The sequence below is a fragment of the Trachemys scripta genome, chromosome 7 (assembly GCF_013100865.1).
Source record: "Trachemys scripta elegans isolate TJP31775 chromosome 7, CAS_Tse_1.0, whole genome shotgun sequence".
In the NCBI taxonomy this organism is placed as follows: Eukaryota; Metazoa; Chordata; order Testudines; family Emydidae; genus Trachemys; species Trachemys scripta.
In genome coordinates this window covers 42,001,083-42,024,329 of record NC_048304.1, presented here as the reverse complement: position 1 = coordinate 42,024,329, position 23,247 = coordinate 42,001,083, and the positions used below count along the sequence as shown (strand labels likewise).

Below are 23,247 nucleotides of genomic sequence, written 5' to 3'. Positions count from 1 at the left end.
CCGCTTCTCCCCCTCCCTCCCAGGCTCTCAAGTCTGGGAGGGAGGGGGAGCAGCGATGCACGAAACGGCTCTTTCGCGCACAGCGGCCGCTCGGAATCTCCCCCCCCCTCCCAGGTTTGAGAGCCTGGGAGGGAGGGGGAGACTCCGAGTGGCTGCGGCGCGGGCGCAGCTTCTCCCCCTCCCTCCCAGGCTCTCAAGTCTGGGAGGGAGGGGGAGCAGCGGCAAGCGAAATGGCCGCTCGGGATCTCCCCCTCCCTCCCAGGTTTGAGAGCCTGGGAGGGAGGGCGAGTAGCGGTGCGCGAATCAGCTGTTTCGCGCGCCGTGGCAGCAGCAGTGGAGGTGAGCTAGGGCGGCCGGGGCACATTTTTAGGGGCGGCATTCTGGCACTGGCCATGCCGCCCCTAAAAATGTGCCGCCCCAAGCACCAGCTTGTTTTGCTGGTGCCTAGAGCCGGCCCTGGCGACGAGACTACGTTAGCTTTAGTTACAGGGAAAGTCACCAAGTGATGAAAGGGTTTAAGAAGACATCAAAGCCAAAATTGATTTAGAGGAATCCAGCACGATTTCTGGGAAGAAAGGTCTTGTAATACGTAGAAGCCATAAATGAAGGGCTAAACCACACACAAACAATACAAGAGGCAGAATTATTGTATTGTAGGCAATCTGATGCAATGGAGAGTAAACTGGTCACAGGAAATGTAGTAGGTAAGAACGAACAATGGAGAGGCTTGGGGGAAGCAACAATGGCAGCTCATAGAAATCAGTTGCACAGCTTTTACTTATGTAAATAGTTAGGGCTATGGTATTGAAGACAACTTGGCTTGGAACACTATATCTGAAAAGAGACAAAGCACTAGTACTTTTAGAGCAAGATATCCAAGATTAAGATACTTTAGAAGCTAAGTACAGGAGAAATTGATTTCTATACAATTAAAAGTCAGAGTGATGAAAAACCAAAAAAGGTGTAAAAAAAAAAAAATTAATTTCAAGATATGCACCCAAAATACAACTGGATCTAAAATGATCAGTCCTTTCAGATCCAGAGATAAAATACACATCAAAGAATTACTGTAGATCCTTTAAAGTTGAAAATGTATAGGTCATTAAGTACTTATATGGCATCTAGTTACAGTATTAACATTTTAGAACTTATATAACTGCTTTGACAGTTGCAGCGCAGAGAAGACTTAGATAAATTTCCTCCATTATAAGCAATATTGATTAAAAGCATAATTTGACAAGACTTATGGTGACTCAATTTTATATGTACTAAGAGACCTCTGAATAATTACATCAAAGAAAACATTTGCAAGGTACAAAAATCCCCAAATATCAGCAAGATCTAGAGATTGTGAGCAAACATGTTTGGCAAGACACTTAAAGAACAACACAAAGGATTGTTTACCAGAATAATTAAGCATAGGATAAATTATTTTGAGACATCATGTGAAAAGAGATTGATCTACAAAAAGCAATTAGGCAAACAGAAATGAGCAAAACAATCTCATAAGCCATGCTGCAAGGCCTATGCACATAGGTTTTTGTCCCACATTCATATTTAAATAAACTTAAAATGTACTGTAAATGTACTCCCTGCAAAGAGTAAAATTTATCTCTAAAGAGATAAATTATTACCATTATCAGCCTTTTACAGTTAAAAACTTACGTGTTGAAAAAGTTAGGCTGCAAGACAGATCCAGATAGCACTTCAGAGTTACTGCTAAGAAGATGACAGAGTCCTAGTAATGACCCAGGGGCAATAGGCTGTTTCATCAGTGCATTTAGTAAGACAGAACCTGCAAAGATATATAAGTGTCTTAGGATGTTCTTTTCTATCCATTGGAATGTGAAACTAAAAGACTCTCACTGAAACAAGGAATCTAAACTCCAAACAGACTTCATCGTATTTGTAGTACACCTAACAGAAATGTGAATTTAAGATTTATCTAGAATATTTTTTTCACCTTAATTAGGGAAACAGATCTCCAAACATGAATTACATTTTTAGGTCAATAGTCATCACCACAGAAACATATCCACAGATTCCCTATCTCATCTCAATTTAGTAAAATGCCTTATCCAAAGGCCTAGTAACACACCTACTCTATCTAGTTACTTATTTGGCCCCCAGGACAGTATCCAAGAGCCAAACTAAGTGTTAACAGATATAATGCCACTCTGACCTCAGAATAAAATAGTGTACTGGTAGCTTCCTAGTGTTGAAGGCTTGGAGATGCTGCTATACTCTTACTGCATGTACTTATATTTAAAAGCAAACAAAAACTATTCTTTCCTCTCTTCTACATCTTTTTACAGTGAAAAGCAATCATAACATCAATTGATTTAGAGTCAAAGAAAGAAAGAAAGAAAGAAAGAAAGAAAGAAAGAGGTGGCCATATAATTACACCACAGAAATTTTTCAACCCATCTCTTTCCACTGGTGCCAAAGTAAATATTTTTTTGAGAAAGGTTATAGCAATATAGGATAACAATATCTTCCTACAAGTTCTAGATTAAGATCCCGGTCCTAATAATGAAAGCATTATTTCATCACCACCTTCCTGAACAATAATATTGTACTTTGTATACTACATAATAATGTTGCTTAATAGAAGCATACCCAGTGGTCCTTTGACAACTTCTGGCTCTGGTGCCACCTAATTTCTGAATTAAGAAGATGGAGTTACCTTGGGTGTTTTGTCTTTGAACAAAACTGTAAGACACGTTTCTCTCCAACAGTTCTTGCTTCACAAGTTCGATTTCAGGACAGGGGATCTTACTGTCTGAAACAAAAAGGGTACAGTGATGCAAGTAGTAAAACCAGCTCCTTATATATTTGTAACTGTATTTAATCGGCATGCATATTCAATCAGATAACAGTTGTGATATAGCTAGTAAGTACCTGGAGAAAAAAGTGTGATTATGGATTACGTTACTTTGCCTTAACTCAGTTATTTCAAACAAAGTCTCAAGAGTTAATGCTGATGTGGCAACCTTAATTGATCCCTCTGCATTAGACAGTGAGAAAGTCAACAGAAAAAGTGTGCCTTTGCTCTACAGCAGTGGTTCCCAAAACTTTAACAACCTATGAATCCCTTTCACTAAAAGGTCAAGTTTTGCAAACCCCCTTTCTTAAAAATGAGTATTTCCAGGGATTTTCTTCCTTACCTGAGTATAAATTATAAAAGCAGTGATCTTGGAAATATAAAATTTGTTTTTGTGACATGCTTATTACACACTATTATTAATTATTATTTATCATTACAGTATTTTTATTACGTTATGAAAATGGCAACACTCTTCCAAGATCTCACTTTCATAGCGTGTATCACTTTGAATAAGCCTGTTAGAAGACAAGGCTCCTATGTTTCATCAAGGAATATCAGATGTGAAACAGCATGAAGGTATTTAAGTAGCCAACTCAAAGAGTTCCTCCAACACAAGCATTCAGGTCTTGAGCAGTCTAGGCAAACAACTCATGTTACAACAAAGCTTAAACTTGTCCTTCATAGTAATTTTAAAAACAATACTAACTGCCTATTTAATTTTAAAAACAGCAAAAAAATATCCACCTCCCTTTTCATTTCTTATAAGGAGTCGAAGTTTAAATCTCCTCAGTGTGATAGATAGATTTGCTTTGATCTGCTTAGCTCTTGGAAGTCTAGGGGCTCCGGGCTGCTGGCCCCGTACTGCCCAGGGTCCCTAGGAACAGCTCTGTCCACCATAAGGTAATTCCTCCCCCCCCCCCGAGAACCCCCCGTAACATTTCGCAAACCCGCAGGGGTTCACAAACCCCAGTTTGGAAACCACTGCTCTACAGTTTAGTCATAGGCTAGTTCAACATTACCATTCCACAGTGATTTTTTTTTTTAATTAGTTAATCAACATTAGTTGTCAAGGAATGAGGATATAAGTGAACTTAGATTTTCAGAGTGACCATGCAGTCCTCAACAATACTTAACATTTTTATAGTTCTTTCCACTTGAGGATGTCAAAGTGCTTTACTATATAATCAATGACAGCCCTGGAACTCCTTGCCCAAAGTTACAATTAAGAACAAAACCTTAGCCAGATTAAAAAAAAGATATTAGCCATTTATATAGATAACAATATTGAATGTTGTAACAGTAGTGGCTAAAAATCCAGTGTTTTGAAATGGATGTGTAAGTATTTATACTTCACAGCTATTGCGAGGTTTCTTGCACTTTTCTTCTAAAGCAGCCGGTATTGCTCTTTGTTTGCAACAGGATACTAGACTAGATGGACAACTGCTCTGATTCAGCTTAGTTGTTCCTATAAAGGTTAGTTGATCGTTTGGCCACTTGCAGATCTGAGCAGATGTCTGAGCTTTATTGTTTCCTAGCATTAATCTGTGACTCTGCCACATGTGCATTACTTCACTTTACATCACTGTATTTAGTGGTTTTCCCAGCTTCAAATTGTCTTTTAAAGTATTCTTTACTTATCCACATCATTTTTAAAATATTTATTTTTGAGAGATAGATGAACTATTACACCCTTTTGGCAGACTTTTGCCATATTACCAACCTTCTAGAAGAGATGAAATTTTAATTGCTGTTTGGGTGTATGGACCAGATCCTGGACCCCTTACTCTCACAAAGAATCTAATGAGTAATTCCATTTACTTCATTGAGAGAATCTTGCAGAGTCAGATCTCTCAAAGTAGGGTTCTCCAATAGTCATGTACTCTTCCAGTGTCCAGCAACTGAAACAATTTTATTAATGGTATTTAATCCCCAAATCCATTCAAAAGTAAGAACTGTGCAAACAGTCTTCCAAATCCTTCATTACGAGTAAACACATAGAATACGTACATCCCTTCCTTTTTGAAGGGAAAGAAATATTAGGCTATTAAATGACAAGAGGTACTAATCCAAAAATCCAGAAAGAGATGTTAAATAAAGGTAATTATTCAAGAGGAAAGAACTTGGTTTTTTGGCAAGAAACAGAAAATGTGTGGGTTTTTTTTAAAAAAAGGCTAAAAACTACTAAGACAGCACAGAAAGCTTTTATGCAACGTGTACATTTAAATCCATGCCTTTCAATATAAAACTCCCACTGGTGCTAAAAGAAATTTCATATTTGACTGAGAGCAATATACATGCTCCTGAGACTGTACATGAGAGCTAAAACAAATTTCAGCCAGAGGGAGTTAATACAACTAGCTGCAAAGGAGAAGAGAATTTTTGAATGGAAAGCCAGAGTATGTTACTATGGTAAGTGAAGAAAGGCCATACAAACTGTTCAGACATACAGTACAAGATGAATACAAGCAACAGTGAAACCCAAAGCTTTACATCTAGCTATTTTTTGGATGCTATAAAAACAGTGCCTTACCCTCCTTGTTCAAAGAAGTCTCAGAAGACAAATTTGCTGCAGAACAGGATACTTTAAGGGACATGTCAGCGCTGAAAGTCTCTTTTGTAGGGAAAGATCTTTTTCCAGACTGAAGAGAACATGCTTCCAATTTTACAATTCTGGAGGGACTCTTCCTAGGGCTAAAAGATTAAATCAAATGCTTGGATAAAGTACTACTTGTGTTGTGCTAATTTCTGAATGTTACGAATAAGAAGTATCACACTTTTTTTTTTAAATACACATCAATTGCCATTAATTCTGATGTGCCAAAGGTATTGCATTATGTACTAATTTACTCAAAGACAAATTGCACATTTTGAAGTGTTTGCTAACTGTCTGTGAAATCAAAACAAGTTATTTCACAAAATACAAGAACATACTATATTTCCACCTGTATTTACAGTATTGTTAGTGTGTGTTATTTACACTTGAATTACTTAACTAGCTAGGGCATGATCCAGCTCAAAATACATATAGCTTTTGGGGCAATGCAAGATGCAGAGGCTGGCTGAAAAAGTCAAACTTATTTTGTTGGGGAAGAGGTCAGCTTATCACAGGTCAACAGAAAAAAAAAATCTGTTATGACAGGCACAGTGGAAGAGTTCACAGTAGAGCATCTCGTCTTCTGTGCTCTACAACTTCCTGTTATGGATCCACTGTCTCACCAGTTATGGCTGTAAAGGCATGTAGTATACTACAAGATTAAACTTAAAATAACCCCCCTCAAGCAGCTCCAAGAGGTAAAACATGTGGGTCCTGGTCCAGCTCTCAATTTAAAAGCCAAACAAGGCACAGGGAACTTTAAAATCCCATCATACAAGTATCTGGGACTGGTGGGGGCCAGAGCAAAAAAAAAAAAAAAAAAAGACACATCCACCTAGGCTAATGGAGGACAAAGGAATCATGTTAGGTGAACTTCTGCAATATAGAATCATAGGACTGGAAGGGACCTTGAGAGATCATCTATTCCAGTCCCCTGAACTCATGGCAGGACTAAGTATTATCTAGACCAGGGGTCCCCAACGCGGTGCTCGCGGGCGGCATGGCACCTGCTCGGGTGTCTAAGTGCGCCTGCGTACTGGCCGGTGGATGAGCATCCGCCGAAATGCCGCCGAGAAGAAGCATCATCCAGACGCGTTGCTGCCGAAATGTCGCCGATTTTCGGCGGCAACGCCTCTGGATGACGCTGCTTGGCGGTGGCGGCGACGCCGATTGACGTTGCCACTTGTCGGCGGCATTTCGGCGGATGCTCGTCCGTCGCCATGGTCCTCCGTGGCTCATCATCTGGCGCTTGCCAGACGAAGAAGGTTGGGGACCACTGATCTAGACCATTTCTGCTCTTAAAAATCTCCAATGGTGGAGATTCCACAACCTCCCTAGGCAATTTATTCCAATGCTTAACCACCCCGACAGGAAGTTTTTCCTAATGTCCAACCTAAACCTCCCTTGCTGCAATTTAAGCACATCTTGTCCTATCCTCAGAGGTTAAGAAGAACAATTTTTCTCCCTCCCCCTTGTAACAACCTTTTATGTACTTGAAAACTGTTATTAAGTCCCCTCTTAGTCTTCTCTTCTCCAGACTAAACAAACCCAATTTTTTCAATCTTTCCTCATAGGTCATGTTTTCTAGATCTTTAATGATTACAGATATCAGTGCATGCACTATGCTAAGAGTTTGAACCCAAAACATTAAAGAAATTTTTCATGTGTTAAGTAAAAAAAAAAAAAAAGAGTTCTCTGATCTTACGAAAGACCCTGGAGAACTGAACAGTTTTTAATCTGAGTAATAAATATTCTAGGGCTGTATCAAAACTATGCTTTGAATAAACCTGAAACACAAATCTCAATAAATCTAACACTTTAAAATTCACAGTAAAGGACACATTTTAGCTAGAAGCAACTTTACAATGAAGAGAGACTAAATCAGAGGTTTACACTTCAGTCTTTAGCTTTGTTATTTTATACCCTGGGAAACTAATTTTCACACACTTTATTTGCTCATGTGATGTTTGTGCTGCACTTGACAAAAGAATGCTAGTGCACTGCAATTTTCCAACAACCTTTGCTCTTTGCATTTGTATATGAAGAGAGACATGGTCAGATTCTCTCCCAGCATAAGTCCACTGACACCATTTGAGTTACGCCAGTAGAGAAGTTGGTCTGCAATGTTTAATGAAACTCCATACGTGAAATAATTCACATTTGAATTTTTGTCTTTCAAAACTATTTGGTACCTGGCGTTTGTAACTGACGGAGTAACAGGCTTAGTTCTTTCACAGTTCTGAAGTTTTGCTCTCAATTCATTCATTTCAGCATCTTTAAACTGCAACTCTGACTGCAAGGACTGTAACTGAAAAAGGAATGCGAGTAATTTTGCATTAAACACTATATAAATTGGAAGAGTAACAAAACACAGAAGGTCATCTAGTCCATTCCATCCCCTGCTTCCCTCCTACCAAGTGGTGTGGCAGAATTAAGTATACTTAAACCATCCTGACAGTGTTTGACTAATGTATCCTTTAAAACCTTCAATGATTGGGATGGTATAGCATAAGATTGTTGACCTTTGACGCATGACTTGAGCTCAGATCAAGAATAATCATTTCTATCTTAGAAAGAGTTAAGATGTTTGCTAAATTAATGCAAATGAAACTAATGCTATAATGCAGACAGGAATAAACAAACAAACAAACATTTTGCAGTGAGTCAGATTCCTAGTATTTAGCTTGTGGCCTACTGACAGTAATAATTAGCATAAGGCCACATTAGGCCTAGTACAAGTTAGCATTAGTAAGTAACCTTGGTCATAAGATTTAACAATATATTATATTATATATATTTTATAGTTTGTTGTCTAGACAATTAAGGTTTATTTAGCCACACTTCCTTAACAGGACTGCATACAGAACATTCTATCGGTGCAAATGCTTACAACAATTGTCCCAAAAATGAATAGCAGGAATGGCAAATATAAACAAAAAGACAAGACTTAATCAAATATGGTCTTGGAAATAGGTGGATCTAAGGAATACGTGGCTAAAAAGGGAATCATACCCAGCCCTCAGCAGGATCTTGGGATAACACATTGGTGACCATCTTAACGCTAAATCTCATTTTAAGGGGAACCCACAGATTTGCGGATTCATGAATATACATGATGTGAATTCTGCTGTCATTCTTGTTTTTCTAGTTCTGTGATTTTGTTTATCTTGATCATACTATTAATAAAACTAATGTCTCTATGTGTGCATCTCACCAATCTTCTTAATCTATAAGCAGTCACCAAGGAGCAAACCTATTAAAATGACAAGTGCATTCTGTACCTCCAAATTAATCATAAAGTTTCAAGTGCTACTGAGAAGCTTTAAGATAACCTTCCCTTTCAAGTCAGTGTCAAAAGAAAAGGGCTTCGCTGTGGAGATACTTGTTTATGCTAATAATTTACCTTTTGCTCAGCTACCACCAACCTTCTCACATCTACATATAGATTACCATATTACTATACCAAAACTACAATTATTAACTCAATGCAACCTAAGTCAAACACTCAGTTCACTTGTATGCTATCCCAGCTGAGAATCAGATACCATACAACACAACCAAACATTGGTACAATAAGGCAAACTCATCATGATGGTTACAGCAGTTAGTTGCTACTCAAGGGAGGATTGCACTAGAGGACCTGAGTAGTGGAGTAAGCAGCAGCAACCTTTCACAGTGCTTTGGGGGAAACTGAAGATACCGGAAGTTGGAGTTTGGCTGTAAAAACAGAGATACAGCCCCATAACTGAAAACCATTGTAATTCTAGTTTGAATGTTCCAGGTTCTTCCAAAAGCCACCTGTGCAACACTCCTATAATTTGTTAGAAGAACATCACCACTATCCCCTATGAGGAAATTATACCATAATTTGGTAGCCTGTTTTTTCCTATATGTAACTTTGCTGGATAAAAAATTAGAGGAAAGTTTGCTTTAAGTGCTCTTCTCTTGATTAGGTAATGATTGTGACTTAAGCAAAATAGTAATCAATTGAGCTTTTCCACATAAGAAGTTAGACAGCTGTCACAGGAAAAAAAAAAAAAAAAAAAACCCACACACATGCTACCTTTTTGGAGAACTCTTTTTCTTTTTCACTTAGTCTCTGATCTTTTTCCTTTTCCAGTAGCATGTATGATCTTCTCTGTTCCTCCAAAGTGCATTCCATCTGCAGCATTGAGTCCCGCAAAATTTTAATTTCTCCATTTTTAACAAGGATTTCATCCTGTATTTCTTTCAGCTGTAAGCAGAGCATACCTTTAAGAAGTGTGGATTTACACCACTGATATTATGGATTCAATCCACCCAAAACCAACAGAAATCACAATTTGACCTAGAGTTGTTCTCCTGAAGAGTAAACTGATTTGTTTTTTAAGCAGACTGGACTTCTGCAGATCCAGGTATCATAAGCAATGTGATTAAAGATACCTTCAACTGGACTTAATCCAAAGGTCACAACTAAAACCACCACCAAAAATTGCTATAATAAACAGTACACTAGCAGATTAAAAAAAAAAAGAAAGAGGCAATTAACCTTTTGCTTAACTTCTTCATGTTGTGTTTGCAGTACTTCAAACCCAAATGTGTCTTTAATTCGAATATCTTCAGTGCCATTTCCTGGTGAAAAGAGAGAATTCTGACACCAACTCCACTTTGAAGTATGTAACAAGTTATTATTGATAACGTTTCAACATCTCACTACATATATTCTAGTATCAGGGGGTAACTGTGTTAGTCTGTATTTACAAAAACAACAAGGAGTCTGGTGGCACCTTAAAGACTAACAGATTTATTTGGGCATAAGCTTTCGTGGGTAAAAACCTCACTTCTTCAGATGCATAGAGTGAAAGTTACAGATGCAGGCATTATGTACTGACACATGGAGAGCAGGGAGTTACTTCGCAAGTGGAGAACCAGTGTTGACAGGGCCAATTCAATCAGGGTGGATGTAATCCACTCCCAATAATAGATGAGGAGGTGTCAATTCCAGGAGAGGAAAAGCTGCTTCTGTAATGAGCCAGCCACTCCCAGTCCCTATTCAAGTCCAGATTAATGGTGTTAAATTTGCAAATGAATTTGAGTTCTGCTGTTTCTCTTTGAAGTCTGTTTCTGAAGTTTTTTTGTTCAATGATAGTGACTTAAATCTATAATAGAATGACCAGGGAGATTGAAGTGTTCACTTACTGGCTTATGTATGTTACCATTCCTGATGTCCGATTTGTGTCCATTTATTCTTTTGCAGAGGGACTGTCCGGTTTGGCCAATGTACATGGCAGAGGGGCATTGCTGGCACATAATGGCATATATAACATTAGTAGATGTGCAGGTGAATGAGCCCTTGATGGTGTGGCTGACGTGGTTGGGTCCTCTGATGGTGTCGCCGGAGTAGATATGGGGACAGAGTAGGCAACGAGGTTTGCTACAGGGATTGGTTCCTGGGTTGGTGTTTCTGTGGTGTGGTGTGTAGTTGCTGGTGAGTATTTGCTTCAGGTTGGGGGGTTGTCTGTAAGCGAGGACTGGCCTGCCTCCCAAGGTCTGTGAGAGTGAGGGATCATTTTCCAGGATAGGTTGTAGATCATAGATAATGCACTGGAGAGGTTTTAGCTGGGGGTTGTATGTGATGGCCAGTGGTGTTCTGTTATTGTCCTTGTTGGGCCTGTCCTGTAGTAGGTGATTTCTGGGTACCTGTCTTGCTCTGTCAATCTGTTTCCTCACTTCCCCAGGTGGGTATTGTAGTTTTAAGAATGCTTGATAAAGATCTTGAAGGTGTTTGTCTCTGTCTGAGGGGTTGGAGCAAATTCGGTTGTATCTTAGGGCTTGGCACCACTGGCCATCACATACAGCCCCCAGCTAAAACCTCTCCAGCGCATTATCCACGATCTACAACCTATCCTGGAAAATGATCCCTCACTCTCATTGAACAAAAAAACTTCAGAAACAGACTTCAAAGAGAAACAGCAGAACTCAAATTCATTTGCAAATTTAACACCATTAATCTGGGCTTGAATAGGGACTGGGAGTGGCTGGCTCATTACAAAAGCAGTTTTTCCGCTCCTAGAATCGACACCTCCCTCCTCATCTATTATTGGGAGTGGACTACTTCCACCCTGATTGAATTGGCCCTGTCAACACTAGTTCTCCACTTATGAAGTAACTCCCTGCTCTCCATGTGTCAATATACAATGCCTGCATCTGTAACTTTCACTCGATGCATCTGAAGAAGTGAGGTTTTTACCCACGAAAACTTATGCCCAAATAAATCTGTTAGTCTTTAGGGTGCCACCAGACTCCTTGTTGTTTTCACATATATTCTAGTTACTAAGGATTATATTTTTATTGGTAAATGTCAGTAAATGTTCATTTCACTGTATACTTGCAAACCAATGAAAAAATATTTCTGTCAATCAAAATTTACAGACCGGGAAAATGAGAAAAATGTTGTTTGGAAACTCAGTTTGATTTAAGCATATTTTCTTTGTATAGTTTGAAATGTGATGTTGACAATTTGTGTTTTAATAGTTATAAAGCTTTAACTTTTTGAAGATCAACATCTACTGTCACTAAATAATTGTCTGACCTCCCCCTCACAGTTTCCCACAACTGTGAAAATTTAAATCGATTAAAATTGAAAAAATGTTTTAAAATAATCTGTCATCCACTGAAAATTATAAAACAAATAAAAATCTAATTCTGCCACGCCTATATATACACACACAGTATTTTGGCACCAAGTCAGGAAATTGATACTTCTATTTCCACAATAATTTTACTATAATGAATCCAGTAGGATTTCTTTACTCAAAAAAACAAAAACAAAAACCCAGCCTAACAATTTGTAATGAGGGTGGATAAAATCAACTTTGTAACAATTTAAGATTTTTATTTTGTCATTTAAATTATAAGTGTTTCTTTAAAAAAGGCCTAAACTTATTATAATCTCAAAACATTTAAATAAAATCACTGAATCCAGAAGCCTCTATCAAATATTTGAGTCCAAGTGTGCTTTTTTCTACATAAAGAAAAAAAATCAGGGGGAAAAACGTCAAGTTTTCAAGGTCAAGCTTTATAAATATGGCACAACAGGTTATGTAGTATATTAAGGACTTGTTTGGTTTAATAAGAATTAAATGTATGTGTTTGCATCCGAAGAAGTGAGGTTTTTACTCACGAAAGCTTATGCCCAAATAAATCTGTTAGTCTTTAAGGTGCCACCAGACTCCTTGTTGTTTATGTATGTGTTTTGTGTGTGTTTAATTAAATTCCATTTACCATCCTAATGCAGCTTGACAAATCATGAGCACAAAGTTAATTATCTGCTAAATAAGCAATGTATCATTCATTTTCTAACATACTAAATGTACAATTAATAAAGAAGAATCTGAAAATGTTAAGGTATATCACTGCTTAAAATAATGTATATTATAGTGTACTCTCCTAGGTAGCAAAAAGATGTATCAAATCTAGGGTAAAGGCTCTACTACTTAGTTGTAAATCAACATGTTATAATGGTTATATCAACCAATAAGAATGCACCTTTCTTTAGAAAATAACTAAAGTACAAATGGAAAAGTTGATTAAAATCAATTATTTAAATTGAGGTTTTCCACTAGGAGATTTAAATCAATCCACCCTATTTGCAGTACCTTAAACTACTGAAATAATTGGCCACAGGTTGATTCTCCACCACCAAGAACTTTTAAATCAAAATTGCATATTTTTCTAAAAGATATGCTGTAGAAATTATTTTGGGAAGTTCTATGGTTTGTTTTATACAAGAGGTCAGACTAGATCAGGGGTGGGCAAACTACGGCCCGCCGGCCGAATCCGGCCCGCCAGCCATTTTAATCCGGCCCTCAACCTCCCCAGACCCCGCTCCCCCGTCGGCTTGCCCCGCTCCAGCGCTCAAGCCGGGAGCAGGGTCAGGGGCTGCTCCACGCGGCTCTGGAAAGCAACGGCATGGCCCCCCTCTGGCTCCTAGGCGTTGGGGCAGTCAGGGGGATCTGCTCTGCACACTGCCCCCACCCCAAGAGTCGCCCCCACAGCTCTCATTGTCTGAGAACCACGGCCAATGGGAGCTGCACGGGAGGTGCCTGCGGACAGGGCAGCGCACAGCAGAGCCACCTGCCCACGCATCCGCATAGGAGCCGGAGGGGGGCCATGCCACTGCTTCCAGGAGCCACTTGAGATAATCACCAGCTGAAGCCTGCATCCCTGAGCCGCCCCCCCAGGCCCCAACCCCTGCCACAGCCTTGATCCCCCTCCCGCCCTCCGAACCCCTTGGTCCCAGCTCAGAGCACCCTCCTGAACCCCAAACCCCTCATCTACAGCCCCACCCCAGAGCCTGCACCCCCAGCCCCGTGCCCCTGCTCCAGGCCTGATCGCCCTCCTGCCCTCTGAACCCCTCGGTCCCAGCCTGGAGCACCCTACTACACCTCAAACCCCTCATCCTCAGCCCCACCCCAGAGCCTGCACCCCAGCTGGAGCCCTCACCTTCCTCACACCCCACCCTCCTGCCCCAGCCTGGAGCCCCCTCCTGCACCCCGACCTCCTCATTTCTGGCCCCACCCCAGAGCCCGTGCCCCTAGCCAGAGCCCTCACCCCCTCCCATACCCCAACCCCCATTTTGTGAGCATTCATGGCCCGCCATACTATTTCTATACCCAGATGTGGCTCTCGGGCCAAAAAGTTTGTCCACCCCGGACTAGATGATCACAATGGTCACTTCTGGCCTTGGAAACTAGGAAATTAGAAGAATTTAAACATCTAGTTTACTTTTGATATTTATCTTGATTGTTTACTTTTTGAATTCGTCCTCAATGAAAGTTGACTAAAAACAAACAAACAAAAAAAGATTCTATTTTTCTTTTATGTTCCTATCCACTTTGACTTGTTTGGGTTATAAATATTATTGGATTTCTAATTTATGCAATCACTTCTATTGGTCTTAAGTTAGTAGAAGATTCTTTTCTCCTACCCCATTCTTATACACGCCACTTAGATTTTAAGCCAAATTTAACAGAAAGTGTCCTTTAAGCTTATCACAGATAAGCAATGAGCTCAGAACACCAGGTATTCTCCAGTGCCCACCCATCAAATCTTAAACTGACATAAACCTGGGCTCTGAACTTGTGACTGGCTCCACGGACCAGCACAGAATTTTGCCCACAAAACAGAAGCTTCAGGGTTAAGGATCAATTTAGCTTTTATAAATTCAGACACTGACCAGTTAAGGCTAAATTCCTAACAATTAAAAAAAAAAAACACTCTCTTTTCCATTACAGCTTACTCAACTGGCAGACACTCATACTTGAGATATTTTTCTTTTGTTTGTAAGGTGCTATGTAAACTATGCATATAGCACCAATGAAACACAGCCACATTCAGCATGCTGTACAGCTTTCGGGGGGGAGGGGGGAATTGGGAAGAGAGGGAGCATTTTGGCCAGGGCACGGGCAAACTTCTACTTACACAAATGCTACAGGACCTTTCACATACTGGCCGAAGAGTCAGGAACATGGATATTCCTGTCTTATCTGAAAGACTCCATATACAATCAAGTTGCATAAAATTCAATTTACGTACTCCAAAAGGATGTAAAGCTGATTTAAACTGTGCTAGGATTTAAAAAGTGATGTTTCAGGGAAGTGAGGTATTTCATAACCAGTGCTTAGACCACTAGTAGATTCTCATTAAATTACAAATGTTATAAACAGTACTGCAAATAACAATTGAGGTTAGTTTTGGCCAGAAAAAGTTATTGATCAACGTTTACAATGAGTAGAAGATCCTATCCATTCAGAGGATTCAAGTTTGTTGCATGATATTTATGAACAGGTCACCTTTCCTTCTCTCCCAAAAGGGAATTTAAAAATCACTTGTGGGTATGACAGATACACCTCTACCTCGATATAACGCTGTCCTCAGGAGCCAAAAAATCTTACCGCGTTATAGGTGAAACTGCGTTCTATCAAACGTGCTTTGATCCACCGGAGTGCGAAGCCCCGCCCCCCCGGAGCACTGCTTTACTGTGTTATACCCGAATTTGTGTTATATCGGGTCGCGTTATATCGGGGTAGAGGTGTATTACACAATCACATGTGTAACCTAACGGTTAGAACTGAAGTCTGGGAAGCCAGGTTTCCTGCTTTCTAATTCCATTTCTGCCTCTCATTTGCTGCTTGTCCTTCAGCAAGCTACTTCACCTTATTGTACCTCAATTTAACTGTCTGTAATGGGTACAGTAGAACTTGGTTCAGAGCCATTATGTGACTGAGTTAAAGCTTGCTAAATTGGCTTACTTTCCTTAGATAAAGCGCTGCACACACACACAAAACAGTGCTACATATCAAAGTGTGATCTTTCCAAATGATCACACTTATTTGGAGCACAGCTTCTGGGTACTTCTTACTTAATGCTATTTTATCACATGCAGTCATACTATTTGCCAAGCTCTATAGCTAGTTCTTTAAGACATGTCATTAGATGTACATACCAACTCTGAAATGTTGACAGTTAAGTTATCCAGGAACTAAGATTCCCCTGACGATTAGAACAATTTCCCCCACTAGTTCTGGTAACTCAAGATAGCTTCAAGAACCTAAATGAACATTTCAGCAACAGTGAAATTTACTTGGGAGCTGAGATTAAAGAATCTACTCAAAAGATAATTATTTTAGACATTTTTCTAGGAAGAACAAGTTCAGCATGTCAATCCCCTGATCTGAAAAATAAGGAGACACCAAAGCAATCACATCCCTAATTATACTCCCATATTCCAACACTACACTTACCGAATTGCTCTTTCATATTTCTTTCTGCACTAGAGGCAACACTCCGTTGTTCAATATTTAAAGACTTTTGATTGGTGTTGTTTGGGGTTAAGGATGGTCTGGCATTCTGTTCAGGTTTCTGGACGTGTGTTGTTCTAGAAAGAGTATTTGAGTCTAGAACTTGTGATAAAGCCTGTGAAGCAATTATATCTATTTCTTCCAAGTCATCAGCTGTGAAGTCATCATTGTCTCCAAAAGAATCTTCTGTTTGCTTGGACTTTGACTCAAAGCTTTTGTAACGCTTGTTTGGGGGGAAGCCATCGCCGTGGTTCCCAATACATCCTCGACTAGTGGATTCTCGATAAACAGAAGATGAAGCCATAATCTGTGCCTGATCCACATCATATAATATGGAGCTATTTCTCTTCTTATTCCCAAATAATGAGTTCACTGACATTCTGTATAAATATTTACCCTGTGAAACAAAACAAAACATTTTAATGCTCAAAGGACCTTTTTCCAAATTAAATTTATTCCACAAAATACAAACAATTGAATTTATGAAGAAACAAGTGTGCTACCACACAGTGATCTGGGTTCAAGAGTCTCCAGCACAGTCCTTCACTAACTGACTGGAAAAGATGAAGTGATGTTGCAAACTCCAGAGTTTCCCATCCATTTGGAAAGGGATTTTGGATCATTTAATGGAGAGCAACATAGAAACGTAAGCTTTTCATGCCATCAGAAATGAACAAAAGAAACAATTGTAGTTTTGTTTACATCCATAAGAAAAATGTCATTCTACAGATTATTATTTAACACCATGGAAATTTAACTATAGGACTCCAAGAGGAGCCTATCCATGAATCAGAAGGGCCAAACACACTTTCAAAAAGTGCTCTGGAGGAGGCGAGAAAAAGGAGGAGACATGCCCCTGTTCATGCCCTTGAAATTCTATACTTCAGGTTTTCCAAGAGCAAGACACAACATGGTCTTATTTTTAGGGTCTCTGTATAAGTTAAACAAGAACATAAAACTGTCACAGTACGCCTAAAAACAGCAACATAGTTTTTGAAGTTGCATTAGATTCTAGAGCAATCTTGTGTCAAAACTAGCTGATACATAGGATCAGCTAACAATCTGAACAAAAGAGTGCCTTATAACATCGTTACAGTTTTATTTTAATTCCCCCCCAATTAGAAAAGCAGCTTTCTGACATATACATAGTAAAACACTATCTGTATATTACTCTGATAAAGTTTAGAACACACTAAAGATGTTTAGTTTCTTGATAGTTGTCCCCTTGGCATCAAAGTACCCATATATGACATACATCGAGTGGTACAGACTTCTGCCAGTCCTGCCAAGATCTGTTTTAGAAAGCAACATTTAACTCTAAGGCCTGATTTCCAGTAGGAAAATAGGTCGGTATAACTATGTCGCTCAGAGGTGTGAAAAAATCCACAATCCTGACTTACGCGGTTAAACCAACCTAACCCGTGGTGTAGACAGCACCAGGTCAAGGGATTAATTTTCCCGTCAACCTAGTTACCACCTCTCAAGGAGGCCGGTTGATGCAAATAGTGTCTTCACTGAAGCACTACAGCATTTTAACTGTAGACAAGTGCAGCATTTTAACTGTAGACAAGCCATAATCATCACATGTTCTTTAAAAGGTTTGTAAAAGTTGGGGGCCTAAGTCATTCTCCAGTGTCTCGTTAAATAAAGAAGTACAAAATTAGTCTGAGTATCAAAATATTTCTATAAAAACTATAAAATTGGGTTTCCTAAAGGAAATGCTAGAAACCTCATTCTGTTTGAGACATCCAAAAGTACCCCTCCACCCAAAAAACCCCCCACAAACCCACCACTATAGACAGGAGTATTTTTAAGTAGATAACCTAAAAGGTCTTTAACATCTCTGAGTTGAAAATAAAGTACTACTCAGATAATAAAGACATATAATTAAACTGTCTTTGACATAAGTTTTGCTTTGATACTTTCTTGATTGCTTTTACATTAACACAAGTCAGATCATATCAAGATTATGTTATGCTCTCTAATGCAGGGCAGTAAAGGTGCATTACTCAATTCCGTTACATTATACAGAAAAGTAATTCAGGAAGAAATTAAGACGACACCTGCCGCCATAAACAATATATTTCTAACCACAATCACTGGTTTTGAACTAACTCCGATTATCTCCAGCCGGAGTCCGCTCTGATGCCATATGAGACAAACCAAACAGAAACACTCCTGCAGCTCTGACGGATGCCAAAACAAGCTAACTGTGGAAGCAAAAGCCAGGCTGGGCGCTGGGGTCCGTCTGGCCATATTCAAGGATCAGATCCTCTATGACCACGTCGGTCTCTTGTCCTACAGCTCCTCCTTGGACACGCTAGCGGGATGGGGACCCTCACGAACAGCGAGCAGAGCTGAGCGTAGCTTGCACGGTGTCCCGATGTACCTGTGCGCACAGCCCCGCCCCTCGCACCCCCTGGCCCGGAGGTTTGTGGCTCCCACCCCCGGACAGTCTCGGGAGCAAGAGCTCCGAGCACAGTCCCCCCAGCGGGGGCTAACGCTGTCCGATCCCAGCTGCCCGCACTGCCTCCCCAACCGGGTCCGTTACCGCGCGAGCTTCCGCTTCGTCGCCGCTCACACAAGGGCTCGGAACGAAGCTCCGCCTCACCGCTGTTGTCCCGGCATCGCGGCCTTCCCGAAAGGGTGCGCACCCCCACCACCTGCCTTCCCACCCTCTCTGGCCCCGCCAGCCAGCGCAGCCAATCAGCGGCGAGCAGTTATTCCCACTACCCAATCAGAGCACGGCCGGCTAGCATAACTCGCTACGGCACCCTGGAGGATCAGATAGAGAGGGGCGTAGAGCTGCTGGATATAAGAGTCTCAGCGATTGGCCAGCTCTGTAAATTTGTCAGTGGTTGGTCACGCGCCCGCGTGAGGGATAAGGCCTAGAACAGCAGGCCCCATTTCCTGCCTCAGCGCCCTGTTGTTTCTACGCGCTAGTCCGGATCCCTGAAGCGACCGGTACCAGCTGCGGTATCTGGAGGCTCCTTCGTGGGAGAATGACATGGATAAAATGTGGGGATAAAGAACAAAGCCACCCACCTCCGGAACAGTGTGGCCCCTGACAGAGCGTAGCCAGTTAACCTCACAGCCTTACCCGGTGACATCACAGCATATGTAGGGTTACCATATTTCAGCAAGCAAAAAAGAGGATGGGAGGCGCCCTGCCCTAGCCCCGCCCCTCCCCTGCCCTAGCCCTTCCCTCAGTACCCCCAAACCTCCCCCTGCTCCTTGTCCCCTGACTGCCCCCTCCTGGGACCCCTGCCCCTAACTGCCCCCCAGAACTCCACCCCCAACCTAAGTCTCCCTGCTTCTTGTCCCCTGACTGCCCCCTCCTGAGACCCTCCCCCCATCCTAACTGGGCCCCTAGGACCCTACCTGTACCCTGACCGCCCCAACCCTTATCCACACCCCCACCCCCAGACAGACCCCTGGGACTCCCATGCCCCATCCAACCACTCTCCACCCCCTGACAGCCCCCCCCAGAACTCCCGACCCATCTAAACCCCTCTGCTTCCTGTCCCCTGACTGCTCCGATCCCTCTCCCCACTCCTGCCCCCTGACCGCCCCCCCCAGCACCCCCACCCCCCCCCCCGCTCCTTGTCCCCTGACTACATCTCCTGGGACCCCTGCTCCTAACTGCCCTCCAGGACCCCCACCCCCTACCTAAGCCTCCCTGTTCCTTGTCCCCTAACTGCTCCCTCCTAAGACCCCCCCCCAACTGTCCCTCAGGACCCTACCTGTACCCTGACTGCCCAAAACCTTATCCACACCGGCCCCAGAAAGCCCCCCGCCCCAAACTCCCGACCCCCTGTCTCTTGACTGCCCCCATCCAAAACCTCCCTGCCCTTTCTCTGACTCCCTGGCCCCCTTGTTGTTGGCCTTCGCCTAATGTCTCTGTGAACTTGCTCAGGGACAGCCTGAGCCGTTCGTCCCGGCACGCTGGGCAGCAGTGGAGGAGAAGCGGGGGAGGAGCGCCAGACTGCTGGAGGCAATCTGCAAATGCAGGGAAGGAGGGAGGGAATGATCTCTGCTGCAGGGGAAGCGGAGGAGGGGCTCTCTCTGGCTGTCGGAGCCCCACGTAAGTGATACCATCTGGCTGGCTGCCCTATTAGCTGTGCGTGCTCTGCATGGAGGGGGGGGGGAAGTCCGGACATTTACAAATTCCCCCCGGACGCTATTTTTATCTCAAAAAGCTGGACATGTCCGGGGGAATCCGGACGAATGGTAACTCCAGCATATGACATGGCCTGGCCTGCTGACATCACAGCCTGGTCTGCTGACATCACAGCCTGGCACATGACATGGCCTGGCAATATCATAGCACATCACAGTACCTTGCTTGGTGACACCACACCACGTGACAGGATCTGACTGAGTAGCGTCACAGTGCTCTGGGTTGAAGCACCATGGTGCAGCGTGGCATGTCATAGCTTGATTTCTTGGTACAAAGACATAGCTTGACCTGATCTGGCAGCATTATGGTGTCATGACACACCAGGGCCTAGACTGACAGTATCATGGCATTATGGCATCGTTTGGTAAAGTAGAAGCACCATAATGGATTCTGGCATTGTTTGCCAATATTGTGGTGCCATGACACTGTGACAACATCACAGTGCCATGATACATCATAGTGTTACATGTTTGTATTGTGATGTCTTGGTGTTTTGTACACACATTCCATCCTTATTTGACTATATGTTCTTTCTATGGTGGCTAATGCCCTGTACCAATTCAATAATATATGGGAGTGTACACTTTATACTGTATTTCAGCAATAATTGTGCAAAGAAGTATACATGTTATGAATTTAAGATTTTGCAGGAAACATGATTTGTGTCCCACAAATGGCACATTGCTCTTTAAAATTGTTATCCTGTATTTTTCATATAGTTTTTCATTATTCATTATTTCCATTAAACATAGATGGTCACCCTCTTTGTGACTCCTAGCTCGATTGTTGTGGAGGATCACCTTGAGACTATCTAGATGATTATAGAAACATTGGGTCTTGTGGTGATCCTAGCAGAGCAATTTTCATTTCTATGACTTCAAAACTGAGGGTGTAAGGCCTTTGGTTGGTTGGGTTTTTTTGGTTAGAATAAACTGCAGAAAAAATAGGTGAACATGATGCAACACAGAATAACACTGGTAAAAACCATTGGTATTGTTATTGCATCAGCAGCATTATATGAAGGGTGTTAATCATACTGTCATCATATTTTTCAGTTCCCTCTCATTTTTTTTCTGAAAGAAGAATGCAAGATTAACAATTGAAAGCTACACAACAGAGACATGACTGCAAGTGGTTCAAGAGAAACCAGCTAGTCTAATGTTTAAAGCAGGGGAATAGGAATCAGAACTGGGTTCTTTTCAGAGTTTTTTCAATGATTTCCTGGGTGCCCCTGGGCAAGACATTCAGGTCAGATCTACACTATAAACTTTTGTCAATGTGGTAATGTTGGTTAGGGGTGTGATTTTTTGCTACATTTCTATACCTGCAAAAATCCTTGTGTAGACGCATTTATACTGGCATAAAAGTGTATTTACTGGTATAGATTATTTTGCTTGGGGAATCAATATGAACTAGATCGGCAAAAGCATTTTGCTGGTAGAAGCTGCATCTACACTAGGAGGGTTTACTGGTATGGCTATATTGCCGCAGCTATATCAGCAAATGTTTTCTAGTAAGAACTAGGCTTCATCCTTCGTGTATCTCAGTTTCCCTTCTGTAAAATGTGGATAATAACACTTACCAATCTTTGTAAAACACTTGGAGATCTCTGGGTGACAAGTGTAAAGTGTCATTTTCTGTAGCATTGCAGGATCATTCTCAGTATCATTGCAACTCTGTTAATTTAGTCAATGACTTTAACTGTAGCCTCCATGCAGCTAAATTGATCCATTCTTAAAATGGCTTCTATAACAGATCATTTCTTTTCACTTGCTTACTGCCTAATTTTGCTCATAATCTGTTTTGGTGATATACACCCTACAGGATCCAAAAGGCGGCGCTTAAAGGCCTTGTGACACACCGTCCCCAAAATTCCAATTTCTCTAATGAAGCAACATAATGTCTTCATGATGGAGAGGGGTGGTGCAAGGACCCAGAAGTGGTCCCTGGAAATTAAAGAGGAGACCAGACAGCTGCCCTTAATTTTCAAAAGGCTCATATAAAGAGGGCAGTCTCATAGGAAAGTAGGCATTACTGAGAAAACATTTTAAAAATTCTGAGGGAGTAGGATGAGCAACTTTTTTATGTTTACTTACTTTGTGTTATGAATTGTATTTGATTAGGTAGTCAAAAATAAAAGACAACTGAAGAGAGTTATTATTTTTGTGTTGGCTTTCCAAAAATGGATAGTTAGATCTCTCTTCTAAAATGAGGTTTTCTTTTCTGATCAAAAAATCTCTTATTGCTTGTAGGAAGTATACTGGACTAGGTCTTGGCCATGTAGTCCAAGTAATAGAGAAACTTACTTGTTATTTCCACTTAAGGTATGGCTGTTTTGTCTTTAAGCACATTTCATAGAATCATAGAATATCAGGGTTGGAAGGGACCTCAGGAGGTCATCTAGTCTAACCCCCTGCTCAAAGCAGGACCAATCCTCAACTAAATCCCCAAATGGCCTTCTCAAGGGTTGAACTCACAACCCTGGGTGTAGCAGGTCAATGTTCTCTCTCATTTCTTCTTTCTTATGCACAGTTACACAGAAGATTAATTTTTACAAAGCTCATCTGAGAAGCGTGGTGTCTTTCAGTCAAACCTATTTTGCAAGTCCTGTGTATCCTTTATTTCAGTTGTTCATAATTACACTGTGGAATTTGTCTAGCTCACCTACACATAATCCAGTGTGAGGAGTTTGAATTGCTTTATCTGACTTGGGTACTCAGATTTTAACATTCAGAGGCATATGTCAAGGCACTAGCACCAAGGGAATTAAGTTTTTGCCTCTTAACTTTGTAGTTAAATGTGCTTA

The 23,247-nt window shown here is 41.3% G+C and overlaps 1 protein-coding gene across 7 annotated transcripts in view; it reads right to left on the bottom strand.

Annotated features, from left to right (window-relative positions):
- ATRIP (ATR interacting protein) overlaps positions 1-19,330 on the bottom strand; it is a 29,037-nt gene extending 9,707 nt beyond the window's left edge. The window contains exons 1-8 of one of the 7 annotated variants that reach the window (XM_034776540.1): positions 19,307-19,330; positions 16,205-16,658; positions 9,949-10,031; positions 9,484-9,654; positions 7,613-7,728; positions 5,358-5,518; positions 2,687-2,782; positions 1,666-1,795 (exon numbers count right to left, since the gene is read on the bottom strand). In XM_034776540.1, coding sequence (XP_034632431.1) covers positions 1,666-1,795; positions 2,687-2,782; positions 5,358-5,518; positions 7,613-7,728; positions 9,484-9,654; positions 9,949-10,031; positions 16,205-16,640 — 1,193 coding nt within the window. In that variant the 5' untranslated portion in view covers positions 16,641-16,658; positions 19,307-19,330. The other 6 variants (XM_034776537.1, XM_034776539.1, XM_034776538.1 and 3 more) reach the window with 6 other exon arrangements.
- Between the last annotated feature and the right edge of the window lie 3,917 nt (positions 19,331-23,247).